General features: G+C 48.4%; 1 protein-coding gene across 1 annotated transcript in view; it reads right to left on the bottom strand.

The window, feature by feature from the left end:
* The window catches only part of DMBT1 (deleted in malignant brain tumors 1), an 84800-nt gene that overhangs the window by 21409 nt on the left and 46653 nt on the right, over positions 1–16738 (bottom strand). The window contains 13 exon segments of the mRNA XM_065638984.1: positions 5280–5551; positions 6172–6560; positions 7127–7299; positions 7544–7755; positions 8064–8283; positions 9807–10118; positions 11111–11422; positions 12414–12725; positions 13158–13199; positions 13687–13998; positions 14449–14490; positions 14990–15319; positions 16293–16636. Coding sequence (XP_065495056.1) covers positions 5280–5551; positions 6172–6560; positions 7127–7299; positions 7544–7755; positions 8064–8283; positions 9807–10118; positions 11111–11422; positions 12414–12725; positions 13158–13199; positions 13687–13998; positions 14449–14490; positions 14990–15319; positions 16293–16636 — 3272 coding nt within the window.

A 16738-nucleotide genomic window follows, 5' to 3' on the forward strand; every position in this document is an offset into this window, starting at 1 on the left:
GCTTGCATGGGTACCAGGTGATTCAGGGCAAAAGAGCTGATCCAAGTGTTATCCTAGGAAATCAAAACAAATGTCACTTCCAGTAACCCAGTTGGGTCACTCACATGTTTCCTCAGCTACGCAAAACTTATTCAAATATACTTTTTGTGTCATAGTTCATGAGCCTGAGATAGAAAATCTCCTAAAATACATGAGCTGCTGTGAGAATTTTAGTGTCTCCTTAGTTTTTTCCCAGCTAGACAGAAACTGCCAAAACAAATAATAATAACATTTTAAAACCCCATGAAAACAAAGCTACCAAAATAGAAAAAAGCATAAGGAGTTTAACAGAAAGTGTGCAAAAGGTTGTGTTTGGGTTCAGAGATGCTGGACAGCAAAGGGCTGCAATGCTTATTATTATTATTATTATTATTATTATTATTATTATTATTATTATTATTATTATTATTATTACTAATCTTGAACTTGTCACAAATAAAGGGCAATGTTGGGTCAGGCTCAATAGATGCCTTTGCTGCTTTCTCTGAGTTTATTAAGTGTGGTGGAAAATTCAGCAACCCAGCTGCAGTGGCTGGCTGCCTGATTTCCCATTCAAGGTAGATTCTAGTGCAATCCTGTTAAGAAAGCTTGGCCTCGGCTGGTGAGTCTGGAGGAGTTATTAAAAAAAAAATCAGTCCGGTGAAAGTGATATCCAGAGCATATTAATTTAGTTCTTTAATTGGAATTTGCTGCAAGCTTTCAGTCTCAGGCATTAAAAGACACCTAAGTCAGAAGCGTGAACAGAGGGTTATGCTTAGCAACTTAATTTGGCTTGATATCAATGAATATCTGTGAACTTCTGTGTCAAGGCACAGGGAGAAAGTAATGAAAATTACACAAGAAAAATTGTGTTTCTTACTGATATGCTGCCAACCCAAATTAGCTTTTTTTAGTCTCAATCTACAAAACATGGGGATTTGCTATGAAAAACAAATCTACTTGCTAGCTATGGGATCCAGAAAAAAAATGACATTTATTTATACCCAATTATAAATATTTTTATAGCATGTTCCTGGGAAGGAGGACTACGGAAGTGAATTATCTGCTTCATACTTCAAAATTAGAACAGCAAGATAAACAGGACACCAAAGCACAGGAAATTCAGCATACAAACAAGCAAACAGAACTTTGTTTCTGAGCTTTGCTTTAACTCCACTGCTGGGCAAACAGGTTGTACAACAACGCTGGGAACGGCACACTGGAAGCAAACCATGGAGCCTATACAATATTTTATACAAAAAAGGTGTATGTATTTGAAACAAAATTGCTATGGATCCATTCTCTTTCCATGAAAAAGCCCTCCTCAAATGTCACTTTAGGGGAGTTGTTCAAGGATGTGCAGTTTTGTTGGAGTTATGAACACCTGTAGCTGCACGGTCTGCATATACATGGTATAATTCAATTATTATCTTCTCCCCACACAGCTCACAGTACACAGGTTGACACTTGTAAAGGGATTTTAGCATGATGTTACAAACAAGATGTTCAGTTGGTGCTGAGATTGTTGGTTGAGTACATACTACTGAGTGGACAAGTACGTACTACATGGTTAAGTAGTGACAGACATGCCAAGTGATGGCTGGTGTGTCTGCTCTAAGGGTGGAGGAGGTGACAACAACTGCAGCTTCCAGAAAGCTCATTTAAAAAGAATAAGTGTCGTGTGCTCCATGTGCTCCTGGTTCTTGACATTCTTGTGTTTGCAAGCATCACTAAGTAGTAATAGTTGGCATAACACTAAACCCCCCCCGAAATGAACAAAATAACAAAACAAAGGGAAAAAAACCCCAATTTTAGTTTGTGTTTTGGCTTTAATTCTCTGTATTTTCAACTAGGACATGAAAGGCAAAACCCACCAGATCTTGCTTTTCATGTTTTCATGCACCAATGATAAATGTTTATGTGGTATTTGGCTGTTTGCGTTGCCAGCATATTTCAGTCTGATTTATCAATGTTCACAATACACTCTGAAAGGCTGGGTGAGTCCTGAGAAGCCGAACTCTTCATAACAACAAAGCATACACCCATGGGGGGGGAAATATATATATATATATATATAAATATATATATATTGTCATCAGCAACCAGAAGCACTAAAAATTGAACAAAAATCCTGCTTTTGGAAAGGACACACAAAATGTCTTTCAACATTTAAATGACATTTAATTGAGACTTGAAAATTCTCCTGACTGAAATTTGATATCTTGGATGAGATTTATGGTTTTTCCAGGTTTAGGATGTATGCCAATGGGAAGGCATCCAATTGACTTGACAAGCCTTTAGATAAGATCGTGTGATTCAGCCTTAAATATTGCAAACAAAACACCTTTAACAGTTCAGTATCTTTTGAATTTAGATTTATTTAATCTAGAAAAGTGAAAACTTATTGCAAAAACCAACATCAATCTTCAACTAGGTAAAATGCACCTAAAGAGAAAGAAGAGAAAATGACTCCTCATGACCAGGAGGGACAGACCAAGAACTGAAGGGCTTGACCAGCAACAGTGAAAACTGAGGATAGATATCGTGAAAAGCCTTTTCAACAGTGATGCTAATTTCAATAGTGAGTCTCGTTAAGAGAGAGATTCGGCAAGTTAGGGACACGTCTCCTGGGAAGAGGTTGGGCTCAGGTGGTGGAGCTGAGGGTGCAGATGGAAGCTCCAGCTGATGTGCTTCAGATGCTCTGGGCGAGCAGCAGTGCCCGTGGCCGAGGAGGAGGAGGCACCGGGGTGGGTGGCACAGAGGATGAAGGCAGCAGCAGCAGGGACCTCACAGCTCCGTGGTGTTCATGGGGAAAAGTGCCACAACGTGGCCACGTGGAGAACGTAGTAGAAACCAAAAGAAAAGGCATTTCTGAATCAAGAGTCAGCAATCTGGCTTCCCAGGGCAGATATTTTCTGTAAATTTGCATGTGCAGAAAGAAAAAGAATTAGCTCATTCCTTTTGAAGCTTACATTAACATATTTAGAAATTCCCCATGCAGTATTTCAGAAGCAGGGGCTCACTACATCACTTGGAAAAAATTTAATCCAACAGACCACACTCTTCAACACACTAAAACATCGGTTTGTATTTTAATCAGAGACACATTAATTTGAAAGACAAAATAGAATTATTGCTTTGTAAACTTTCCTTCCTTTGATTTTAAATTACACTCTTCCCATAACAGATTACTTTAGCTTGGAAATCTCTGCATTTTATAAATAAACACAGATCTATTATTGTTTCAATGAGAAATTTAGCATTAAAAACACTGCTCGAAGTTATTAGAATATCGTATAGCCGCAATTGCAGATGCCATGGTAAGATCAATTTTTACATTGCCTTTCCAGAAATGACCTATTGCTGCTCCCCAAGTTAAATCTTCCTCCCTTTTAATAAACCTTGAAATATTTATTGATGCCTCATTCATATTTTCTCTCCAGCTCACAAAATTACGATGCATTAGATAAATGGTCTTAGAAGCATGTGGGAAAAGAATTGAAGAGGAGAAAAATGATAAAATTATTGTACCAAACAACTTGTGAAATGAATGTTGAAATTATTTCTTAATCATTTAAGGGGTGTTAGGATTACAAAGGTGTTCTAAGGCATTCTAACAGGCTGGGATTGATTGTAGATAAAGATATTGCAGCTTCTGGCAAATGGCACATATGTGACTGTCATCAGTGAAGCAGTTTGGTGGCTCGTAATATGTGACATTTACCCTGTAGTCATTTAGTGGATGATGCCGACCTTTGATCTCACATTATCCCATGCGAAAGAGGTTTCTTCAGCACAGGCTTCAGAAGAAAACCAGCGAGAACAAAAACAACAACAGCCAGGACGGCAACAGCAGCAATGAGTGGTGCGAGGGGACCGTCAGCAGCAGCGGGAGGCGCAGAAGGGTCCAGCCCTGCGAGTGGAGGCACAGAGGGTTTGGTCTCAATATATTAAAGATCAGGGCACAAAGAGCTGCTGTGTTAAAAGGGATAGATCCTAGATGAGAGTCAGAAATAAGCTAACTTCCTACAATTTCATTGCTTTGAACTGTTTGATCAGGCTTTGTATTAGCAGGGATGACAGCTTAACTAAGCAAACTTCATAAGCAGAAGACAACGGAGGAAATTGGATGTTTCTCAAGAAGGCTGGGAGTTTTCCCCCTGCTGGCCACCGCGTTACACAATCAGACTGGAGCTAATTAGATCAATGGAGTAGTAGCACTAAAATGGGTTACACGCTACCTCTCCCTTGGGACAGCCAAAGAAGTTTTATTTTTTATACAGGCAGGTGAAGACAGGAGGTTTGCAAGGTGTTGAAAGAAGAAGAGATTTGTAGACATTTGGGTCAACCAAACAATCCCTCCTTTTTATGGCAAAGTTAACAAAAGCAGATTTCAGAGACAAATGTCAGAATCAATCATAGAATCATTTTGTTTGGAAAAGACCTTTAAGATCATCAAGTCCAACCATTAACCTAACACTGCCAAGTTAACCTCTAAACAAAGTCCCTAAGCACCACGTCTCCATGTCTGTTAAACCCCTCCAGGGATGGTGACTCCACCACTGCCATGGACAGCCTGCTCCAGTGCCCGACAACCATTTTTGGGTGCTTTTGAAATGAAGCAGATAGCAAACTACTGTGTACAGATTCACTTGCTTTAAGTCAGACAGCACCTAACACCAAATAACCCTTCACATGAATCCTCATCAGAAACATGAAGAAATTGGCAACAAACATTTCAGAACAGTAATTCAATTACTATGAAAACCACAGTCATAGATTTTACTGAGTGGCAATCACTGGGAGGAGTACACGACATTGTCATATCATAGAATCATAGAATCATTTTGGTTGGAAGAGACCCTCAAGATCATCGAGCCCAACCATAAGCTAAATCTAGCACTAAATCCTGTCCCTCAGAACCTCGTCTAAACACCTTTTAAACCCCTCCAGGGATGACAATTCCACCACTGCCCTGGGCAGCCTGTTCCAGTGCCTGACAACCCTTTCTGGGAAGAAATTCTTCCTAATAACCAATCTGAATCTTCCCTGGCGTAACTTGAGGCCATTTCCTCTTGCCCTATCAGTTGCTGCTTGGGAGATATCACAGAGCGGAATGCTAGGAGGGAGGCTATTTTATTGCAAAGTGAAACGGTGAGTTAATGGTAACATGATTTTATAAACTGCAAGCACAGCTGTGGCTTTTCTCAAAGCCCGGAGTGGTCTTACAGTAAATATGAGAGAAATTTATTTCACTTTACCAGTTTTCCTACTCTGAGCACCCGCTTCTCGAAGCCGAACTGGTCCGGCAACCACATGCACCCTTTCCTCAGCAGAACTTGATTCTCTCTTGGACCTGCTAGTGCAGCCCTGGTAGCAGCGGGAGGAATAGTCCCCGAGCCTGCACACCAGCAGCTCGCACTGCAGGTACACGGACGTGTGGCGCCTGATGAACTCAAAGGCATTAAACTTGAACCGAGCCAAGTGGCTGTCGGGGGAGTGGTAGGTGGCATAGGAAGAATCTCTAACACATCTAGAAAGAAATGAAAAAAGAGAATTAGTCTTCATGGGTACACGTATATACATTCCTGCAAAAATAGATTTTAAAAAATTATATGATAGACAGGACTAAGAATATAATGACATAAAAACGAAACTTTTATGGCATAGTATAAACTTTTTAAATCTAGACTTAAGCTCTATGAAGCAGCAAGAGAATTGACAATTTTTTTTTTTCCCAAGAGAAGGAGACTATAACCAGAAAAGAGGGGAGAACAGACTCTTATTAATGTCTGTGCTATACGAGGCATAAAAAAATGAGTCTAAAGCTTCACCTGGTTTTACTAAAATATTTAATGCCTAAGATGACAGATTCCTCCTGCCAGTTTTCGCTATCTTATCTACCTTACTCCCACTACTTTGAATTTTGCATATAGGACAAAGATGAAGTAAGTGAAACAAAATGTTAGTGAGGTCTAAATGGCATTTCTTATTGCCAGGCTCACACTGTTAAAAAAAAAAAAAAAATCAAAGACCGATTTTAACAGTCTTTCGATAACAAGATCTAAACCAATTCAGATTGGCTCTAGTACTTTAAATAAATGCAGAAAGGCTATTACAGCTATGCTTCTAATGACTTCAGAAAGCTCTTACCCATGCTTGATTATATCATAGGCCAGAGTGTTAAAATCATGAGGATCAGGTGATGCCACACACGTGTCCACAAACATCATCAGATTTCGGTCAGAGCTGTGAAGATAAGCTTGAAGGTACAAATTTTGGTTCAAGTCAACGTAGTATGGAGAGTCGTGCACTTGCCGCAAGAACGAGGAGGAATCATAAAAAGTGATGTTCACATCATATCTTCCGAACTGATACTCATTCACGTCTATAGTATCCTCAGCGACATACATTATTTGCATCCATGTGTTCTCTAGCATTTTGCAACTGATATGTAAATGAATATTCTTTTTCCTCTTGATTATGTGCCCAGAAGATGTAACTTTGATCGTGTTGGAATAGTTGATTGTATCATTGTTCTCCTGTTTAACATGTAATTTAAAATGAGGAATTGCGTTTTTGTCACGTTCCATGTTCTAAGCTTCGATAGAGTAATATGCAATTAAAAAATATAGATTCATCTTAAACTCTTTAAACCAAGAAGCTTGATGTTGGTCTCTCCTGCTCACGCATTGTAAATAAACCTTCTGAAGTATCCAATTAAATAGAAATCAGTGGAGAAAAATTCTTTGTTAAATCCAAGGCAGAACCAACTCATTGAACATCTGTACAAAACACCAGTTGTGTGGAACACAATCATCCCAGACCTCCATGGCATTTACAGGACTATGTCTGCTTTAAATCACAGAAAGTTATATACTTCCTCCCATATTTTCCTCCCTAGAAGCTCAGTTCTAAGTTATATACTTCCTCCCATATTTTCCTCCCTAGAAGCTCAGTTCTATTAAGTATGAGGATTCCCTAAGACATGGAAACCTAAAACCCAGGTCTTGTTGGTTCGCTTCTTAGCACTGTGGACCACAATGTTCCTTTCATGACCGTTTTCAAGTCGGATCTTACAATTCCACATGCACAATGGTGACCGTACCTCTTGTATCGTCCCACAGCCATTGTAGGGAATGTTGAATACGACCTCGCGTGGCGTGACTGTTGGTGTACAGCGATGGTCATTCAGTGTGACCATCTGCACTGAGTAGCCTTGGGACCGGAGATATTCTCTGCTAACCGCAGCACGCATGTAGTCTGGCAAGCACAGAAGGGCTGCCAGGAAAAGATGATACAATATATTAGTGACTTCAGGAACTTGTTAATGATTAAAGGTTGTAACTAAACCACATGCTGATTTTTTCTTAATTTAGAAGGTTGGCAGTTCACATCCCAATCCATCACATTTCACACGCATCATTTCATTTCCCTAACGTCTTTAAATATACATAAATATTTATTTTTCAAACAAAAGCAATAGACAGCCTTGTCCATTGAGAAACACTGACTGGGAACTTACTGGTGTTGTGATGTGTTGGAATAGAGGAGTAGTGAGCTTGAAACCCTCTGAAGGTGTATCTAGAATCGCTGTGAAAGCGAACGGTCATCATGTTTGAAGAGGATGTGTATGTGGGAAAGGAACCAGAACAAAGTCTCCCAAGAAGCGGGGAAGAGTGTGGAGGCCCATCATAGACTTCAATGTAGTCGTCCTGGCATCCACCGCTTTGCATCCTGGTGAACAAATGTCAGCACCTTGTCAAATGTGTTTCAGAAACTCTGATTTAACTGCCTAACATGTGACAGAATCAGCACCTAAATTTTTTGTGGCAGAAGTTTTATTCATTTTATATGTAGCTTTAGCAGAAAATCGTGAGCAGAAAATACTACAGTAATCCAGATTTTTTTCTAGCATTCCAACTGCTGGATGTTATTGAAAATATCTTTAAAATTGGGAAGGTTGTTTATTTCAAATAAGTTTTCAAACTTCTCAAGTAAGTTTTGACTTTGTTATTTGCCCAGGGAATCAATATTTTACTTACACAATATCTCTAAATGTGAGCATAACACGGAAATTGTTCTCTACTTGTATTTCCCACACACAGTCAGCGTTGTTTGGGTAACTTCTAGGGTAGAAGGGGCTCTGCAGTATCCCAGAGGAATTTGAGATTGAGCCACCACAAAAATAAGGTGCTGCAGAAAGAAATGGAAGAGAATTTACTTAGAGTGACCTCCACAATATTGTACTTGAGCTGTATGTGTCTCATCCACAGCTCCTGAGAAGCGGGTCTCCCTCTGACTGCAGATGATATTCTGTATGATTCAAATCAAAACAAATATTTGGGTTTGCATTAGGTTTTCTTTCATATTGTATTCAGCATTCCCTGCTACATCCATGGTGTCAGGCCACCCTCTTCAGGCTGGGCTGGTAATATTGTCATGCTTTATGCTCTGGTCTCTCCTTTCTGTAGTTGGGATCCGATTCTGGGAAGTGTCAAGATGGTAAAAATGGAAGTCTTAAATATATCTCATTTCTCCTATAAGCATAGCTGCAAAAAGCTTTTGTGTTCCTGCCAGCATGAATGACGTATGATTCTGATGTTAAACACATAGTTAATCCTAAAAGTTTCCTTATAGGAAGGAGAGCACAAGCTCTGAACTTAATTCCTGCAAGATAAGACACACAAAGGCAACAACTCCCCATTTTATATTCCAGCACACTCCTCTCTGCCTCAGGATTTTGGGGTTCTGGGGTATCCCAAGCTTGGCAGCATCAGCTGTATGTACACACTCCCTCTTTCACTGATTGGCCTGGATGGGCCCTCAGAAACTTCCCTACTATTTTCTACTGTGAATGCTCAAGCTCTAAATCTAACATCTGCTTTCTAATGCAAAAATAGCAGGCTGAAGACCATAAGAGCTCTAAGTAAGCAGAAGAGCCAAAAATTACCCACTGCACACAGCTTCTCTGAGAAATGACCTGTGACTCTGAAAGCAAATGAAGAACATTTCAATCAAACACGTATAATTTTGAAAAAGAAGATATGTTTCTTAAGGATATTCTAAAAGAAGACAAATTAAGTTATGCCGTCAAGGAAGTAGATAAAGACAAAATGGAAAATTTTAAAAAAAATCAGGAGAAAAAATGATTTATGAGTGCTATATAGAAATCATGACAATAAGGAAACTACCACACACACACAAATAGTCAGTCAAATAACACTGTGCATTTCCTGGAGTGGTTTGATGTCATTACCCTTTGGATCTTCAGTTCTGAAGAAAGTACATACATCACTTTGCCAGTACCGATACATGTGGTTAAGTGAGATTTAGACAACACTTTCTAAGCCTTGACCCAGCTGAAGAGCCCCGTGAAGAAATGACGTGTCCACAGCTAACAACTATAACTGCACAATAAGAATCACAGAGGTGCAAGGGGTTATCACAGCTGGTCTAAGAATTACCACACAAGTTTAAAGTGATATTGCCACAGATACAAAAATCCAATTCAAAAACCCTGAGAGGGAGACACCAATAAGAAAGGTGAGAAGAGCTCCAGAAGAGCATTACCTGATGAAGGTGTCGTGGTGTCCAGAGGATGTGCGGGTGAGGAGGAAGAAAAGCCACAAGTGAGATTTGTTGTTCAGAACAAAGATGCTGAGGTGTGAACGTGGCTCCAAACTGAGTCACAGGGTACCACGACAGGGATCATGGCAAGGAGGGAATGGGGACATGGGGGACCATGAGGTTCACGGGAGAGCCGGTGGCCTCTGCTCCCCACACACCTGCACAGATGACGCTGGCATCCTCTCCGTGCCCGCAGTTGTGCACACCCCAGCCCCTGTGCCTGCACATCTGGAGGGAGGGCTCGTCCCCGCCGCACTGCACGTCGTCCAGGAAGATGGGTCCGGAGCCGGGGCCGAAGCGCGCGCTGCCCGGGGCGTCCATGGGCTGGCCACAGCCCAGCTGCTGGCACACCACCCGGGCTTCGCTCAGGTCCCACAAGTCATCGCACACCGTCCCCCAGCTGCTGTCCCTGTACAGCTCCACGCGTCCCTCGCAGCCGTTCCTGCCACCGGAGAGCCGCAGGCTGGTGCCTGTGGGGAGACATGGAGCTGGGTCAGGGTCCCTCCAGCACAGCACCCACGGTCCCCACTCCCTGTCCATTTTGGAGATTTGCCCTCAGGGACCGTGAGCTGGGGTGGTGTAGACCTACACGGACCAGGGGAGGACAGTGAAAGAGCAACAACCCTGGGTGCACAGAGAGCAGATGTACCTGCCCAGGGAAATGCTGGTGGTCCCTGGGACCTGTCTTTGGGGCAGGGGTGCTTGAGGCACGGGGAGATTTGCAGAAAAAGCCTTTGTACAGCTGAAATGTAGCCCATCCCCTGAAGGGGACCAACCATGCAGCCTGGAGATGTCATGGGCAGAGGGGAGCAGCAGCCTCTGCTGGGCAAATTCAGGCCAGCCCCTCGCTTCCCCTTCTCTCCTCTCCCCTCTCCTTTCCTGCCAGGGCTCAGCGCAAGCGTGTGAATAAGCTGGGTGGGCATGAATTACCTGGTGTGTATGGCCATTCAGCAGGAGGGGTTGAATGTGGAGCTGCAAGGAAGACAAGAGAGCGAATGAAAGGGCAGTGAATTCAGCAGGCTTGTGGCCATAGACATAGACATGGACATAGAGATGGCCACGGCAACGGCAATGGACAAGGACGTGGAATAGCAAGGCTGAAGTACTGATGGGTGACAAGAGTGTTAAACTGTGTCCTGCAATCCCCCATACAGACAACCCTGATGTGACCCCAGGGCTCACCCATTCTCCCCACACCGCAACCCCACCATCCTGCTTTTTTCCAGGAGCCCACACTAAGCACCTACACGTGTGAGTGTGGAGTTCCTGCTGTGCCCTCTGTGTGCAAAAAGGTGGATTTTGTGTGATATGTGCTCCCAGCACCAGGCAGCACAAGCCCCCAACCTCACAGCTCTGCCCCGGCTCTACCAAGGAAGGGAAGCACGGCTGCTGCCAAGGGACAGCACCCAAACGTGCCCAGTGGGACCACCAGGAGAGCCAGTGTCCTCTGCTGCCCACACACCTGCACAGATGACGCTGGCATCCTCTCCGTGCCCGCAGTTGTGCACACCCCAGCCCCTGTGCCTGCACATCTGGAGGGAGGGCTCGTCCCCGCCGCACTGCACGTCGTCCAGGAAGATGGGTCCGGAGCCGGGGCCGAAGCGCGCGCTGCCCGGGGCGTCCATGGGCTGGCCACAGCCCAGCTGCTGGCACACCACCCGGGCTTCGCTCAGGTCCCACAAGTCATCGCACACCGTCCCCCAGCTGCTGTCCTTGTACAGCTCCACGCGTCCCTCGCAGCCGTTCCTGCCACCGGAGAGCCGCAGGCTGGTGCCTGTGGGGAGACATGGAGCTGGGTCAGGGTCCCTCCAGCACAGCACCCACGGTCCCCACTCCCTGTCCATTTTGGAGATTTGTTCTCAAGGACCGTAAGGTGGGGAGGTACAGACCCATAGGGACCAGTGGAAGGCAGTGCGTGAGCAATGACCTTGGGAGTGCAGAGAGCAGATGCTCCTGCCCAGGGACATGCTGGGGGATCTGTGGGAGCTGCCTGGGGACAGCGGTGCTTGAGGCATGGGGGCTTTTGCAGAAAAACCCTTTGTACGGCTGGAGTGTTGCCCATCCCCTGAGGGATAACAACCATGCACCCTAGGGATGTGATGGGCAGAGGGGAGCAGCAGCCTGTGCTGGGCAAACACGGGACAGCCCGGCCCCCCTCCTCTCCTCTTGTGCCGTACTGAGGCTCAATGCAAAGCTGGGAACAAGCTGGGAGGGCATGAATTACCTGGCGTGTATGGCCATTCAGCAGGAGGGGTTGAATGTGGATCTGCAAGGAAGACAAGGGAGTGAATGGAAGGGAAGCAAATATAGCAGGCTTGGAGCAATTGAGATGGCAATGTATGCAGAGACAGCCATGGTAATGGCCATGGCAAAGGACAAGGACATGGACATGGAAAAGCAAGGCTAGAGTATTGATGGTTGACAACAGCATTAAGCTCTGTCTTAGCATTCTCTGTTCAGACACAAATCTGATGTGCCCCCAGTACTGCCCCATTCTCTCCATGCCATGATCCCACCATCCCGCTCTTTGCCAGTGAACAAAGAACCTACACCTATGCATGGGGAGAGCCTGCTGTACCTTCTGTGTGCAAAAATGGGGCTGTTGCATGACTTCTCCTTCCAGCCACAGGCAGCAGAAAACCCCAGCCTTGCCACTCAAGCCTGGCTCTGCCAAGGGAGGGAAGCACGGCTGCTGCCAAGGGACAGCACCCAAATGCACTCAGTGGGACCACCAGGAAAGCCAGTGTCCTCTGCTCCCCACACACCTGCACAGATGACGCTGGCATCCTCTCCGTGCCCGCAGTTGTGCACACCCCAGCCCCTGTGCCTGCACATCTGGAGGGAGGGCTCGTCCCCGCCGCACTGCACGTCGTCCAGGAAGATGGGTCCGGAGCCGGGGCCGAAGCGCGCGCTGCCCGGGGCGTCCATGGGCTGGCCACAGCCCAGCTGCTGGCACACCACCCGGGCTTCGCTCAGGTCCCACAAGTCATCGCACACCGTCCCCCAGCTGCTGTCCCTGTACAGCTCCACGCGTCCCTCGCAGCCGTTCCTGCCACCGGAGAGCCGCAGGCTGGTGCCTGTGGGAAGACACATGGAGCTGGGTCAGGGTCTCTCCAGCACAGCACCCATGGTCCCCACTCCCTGTCCATTTTTGAGATTTGGCCACAGTGACCATGAGCTGGGGTGGGGTAGACCCACAGAGACCAGGGGAGGGCAGCGAGAGAGCAATGGGAGTGCAGAGAGCAGATGTACCTGCCCAGGGACATGCTGGGGGATCTGTGGGAGCTGCCTGGGGGCAGAGGTGCTTGAGGCATGGGGACGTTTACAGAAAAACCCTTCGTATGGCTTGAGTCTTCCCCATCCCCTGAGGGAGACCAGCCGTGCACCCGGGAGACGTCACAGGCAGAGGGGAGCAGCAGCCTGTGCTGGGCAGACACAGGACAGCCCGACCCCTCTCCTCTCTCGGGCTTAGTGTGAGACTGGGAACATGCTGGGTGGGCATGAATTACCTGGTGTGTATGGCCATTCAGCAGGAGGGGTTGAATGTGGAGCTGCAATGAAAAAGAGGGAGTGCATGAAACGCAGTGAATGTAGCAGGCTTGTGGCAATGGAGATAGCTATGGACATGGAGAGGGAGATAGACATAGCAATGGCAAAGGACATGGAAAAGCAAGGCTGGAGTACTAATGGTGACGAAAGCATGGAGCTCTCTCCTGCCATCCCCCACCCAGACCCAAACTGGATGTGCCCCCAGGGCTGGCCCATCCTCCCCACACCACAATGCCGCAATCCTGCTCTTCACCACCACAGCAAGTACCTATACCTGCAAGCATGGAGAGCCTGCTGTGCTCTCTGTGTGAAAAGTGGTGGCTTCTGTGTGACACGTGCTCCCAGCACAAGGCAGCAGAAGATGCCAACCTCACTGCTCCGCCCCAGCACTACCAAAGGAGGGAAGCATGGCTGCTTCGAAGGCACGGCACCCAAATACGCCCAGTGGGACCACTGGGAAAGCCAGTGTGTCCTCTGCTGCCCGCACACCTGCACAGATGACGCTGGCATCCTCTCCGTGCCCGCAGTTGTGCACACCCCAGCCCCTGTGCCTGCACATCTGGAGGGAGGGCTCGTCCCCGCCGCACTGCACGTCGTCCAGGAAGATGGGTCCGGAGCCGGGGCCGAAGCGCGCGCTGCCCGGGGCGTCCATGGGCTGGCCACAGCCCAGCTGCTGGCACACCACCCGGGCTTCGCTCAGGTCCCACAAGTCATCGCACACCGTCCCCCAGCTGCTGTCCCTGTACAGCTCCACGCGTCCCTCGCAGCCGTTCCTGCCACCGGAGAGCCGCAGGCTGGTGCCTGTGGGGAGACATGGAGCTGGGTCAGGGTCCCTCCAGCACAGCACCCATGGTCCTCACTCCCTGTCCATTTTGGAGATTTGTTCTCAAGGACCGTAAGGTGGGGAGGTACAGACCCATAGGGACCAGTGGAAGGCAGTGCGTGAGCAATGACCTTGGGAGTGCAGAGAGCAGATGCTCCTGCCCAGGGACATGCTGGGGGATCTGTGGGAGCTGCCTGGGGACAGCGGTGCTTGAGGCATGGGGGCTTTTGCAGAAAAACCCTTTGTACAGCTGGAGTGTTGCCCATCCCCTGAGGGATAACAACCATGCACCCTAGGGATGTGATGGGCAGAGGGGAGCAGCAGCCTGTGCTGGGCAAACACGGGACAGCCCGGCCCCCCTCCTCTCCTCTTGTGCCGTACTGAGGCTCAATGCAAAGCTGGGAACAAGCTGGGAGGGCATGAATTACCTGGCGTGTATGGCCATTCAGCAGGAGGGGTTGAATGTGGATCTGCAAGGAAGACAAGGGAGTGAATGGAAGGGAAGCAAATATAGCAGGCTTGGAGCAATTGAGATGGCAATGTATGCAGAGACAGCCATGGTAATGGCCATGGCAAAGGACAAGGACATGGACATGGAAAAGCAAGGCTAGAGTATTGATGGTTGACAACAGCATTAAGCTCTGTCTTAGCATTCTCTGTTCAGACACAAATCTGATGTGCCCCCAGTACTGCCCCATCCTCTCCATGCCATGATCCCACCATCCCGCTCTTTGCCAGTGAACAAAGAACCTACACCTATGCATGGGGAGAGCCTGCTGTACCTTCTGTGTGCAAAAATGGGGCTGTTGCATGACTTCTCCTTCCAGCCACAGGCAGCAGAAAACCCCAGCCTTGCCACTCAAGCCTGGCTCTGCCAAGGGAGGGAAGCACGGCTGCTGCCAAGGGACAGCACCCAAATGTGCTCAGTGGGACCACCAGGAGAGCCGGTGTCCTCTGCTCCCCACACACCTGCACAGATGACGCTGGCATCCTCTCCGTGCCCGCAGTTGTGCACACCCCAGCCCCTGTGCCTGCACATCTGGAGGGAGGGCTCGTCCCCGCCGCACTGCACGTCGTCCAGGAAGATGGGTCCGGAGCCGGGGCCGAAGCGCGCGCTGCCCGGGGCGTCCATGGGCTGGCCACAGCCCAGCTGCTGGCACACCACCCGGGCTTCGCTCAGGTCCCACAAGTCATCGCACACCGTCCCCCAGCTGCTGTCCCTGTACAGCTCCACGCGTCCCTCGCAGCCGTTCCTGCCACCGGAGAGCCGCAGGCTGGTGCCTGTGGGGAGACATGGAGCTGGGTCAGGGTCCCTCCAGCACAGCACCCATGGTCCTCACTCCCTGTCCATTTTGGAGATTTGTTCTCAAGGACCGTAAGGTGGGGAGGTACAGACCCATAGGGACCAGTGGAAGGCAGTGCGTGAGCAATGACCTTGGGAGTGCAGAGAGCAGATGCTCCTGCCCAGGGACATGCTGGGGGATCTGTGGGAGCTGCCTGGGGACAGCGGTGCTTGAGGCATGGGGGCTTTTGCAGAAAAACCCTTTGTACAGCTGGAGTGTTGCCCATCCCCTGAGGGATAACAACCATGCACCCTAGGGATGTGATGGGCAGAGGGGAGCAGCAGCCTGTGCTGGGCAAACACGGGACAGCCCGGCCCCCCTCCTCTCCTCTTGTGCCGTACTGAGGCTCAATGCAAAGCTGGGAACAAGCTGGGAGGGCATGAATTACCTGGCGTGTATGGCCATTCAGCAGGAGGGGTTGAATGTGGATCTGCAAGGAAGACAAGGGAGTGAATGGAAGGGAAGCAAATATAGCAGGCTTGGAGCAATTGAGATGGCAATGTATGCAGAGACAGCCATGGTAATGGCCATGGCAAAGGACAAGGACATGGACATGGAAAAGCAAGGCTAGAGTATTGATGGTTGACAACAGCATTAAGCTCTGTCTTAGCATTCTCTGTTCAGACACAAATCTGATGTGCCCCCAGTACTGCCCCATCCTCTCCATGCCATGATCCCACCATCCCGCTCTTTGCCAGTGAACAAAGAACCTACACCTATGCATGGGGAGAGCCTGCTGTACCTTCTGTGTGCAAAAATGGGGCTGTTGCATGACTTCTCCTTCCAGCCACAGGCAGCAGAAAACCCCAGCCTTGCCACTCAAGCCTGGCTCTGCCAAGGGAGGGAAGCACGGCTGCTGCCAAGGGACAGCACCCAAATGTGCTCAGTGGGACCACCAGGAGAGCCGGTGTCCTCTGCTCCCCACACACCTGCACAGATGACGCTGGCATCCTCTCCGTGCCCGCAGTTGTGCACACCCCAGCCCCTGTGCCTGCACATCTGGAGGGAGGGCTCGTCCCCGCCGCACTGCACGTCGTCCAGGAAGATGGGTCCGGAGCCGGGGCCGAAGCGCGCGCTGCCCGGGGCGTCCATGGGCTGGCCACAGCCCAGCTGCTGGCACACCACCCGGGCTTCGCTCAGGTCCCACAAGTCATCGCACACCGTCCCCCAGCTGCTGTCCCTGTACAGCTCCACGCGTCCCTCGCAGCTGTTCCTGCCACCGGAGAGCCGCAGGCTGGTACCTGTGGGGAGACATGGAGCTGGGTCAGGGTCTCTCCAGCACAGCACCCATGGTCCCCACTCCCTGTCCATTTTTGAGATTTGGCCACAGTGACCATGAGCTGGGGTGGGGTAGACCCACAGAGACCAGGGGAGG

Source organism: Caloenas nicobarica, chromosome 7 (genome assembly GCF_036013445.1).
Source record: "Caloenas nicobarica isolate bCalNic1 chromosome 7, bCalNic1.hap1, whole genome shotgun sequence".
Classification (NCBI taxonomy): Eukaryota; Metazoa; Chordata; class Aves; order Columbiformes; family Columbidae; genus Caloenas; species Caloenas nicobarica.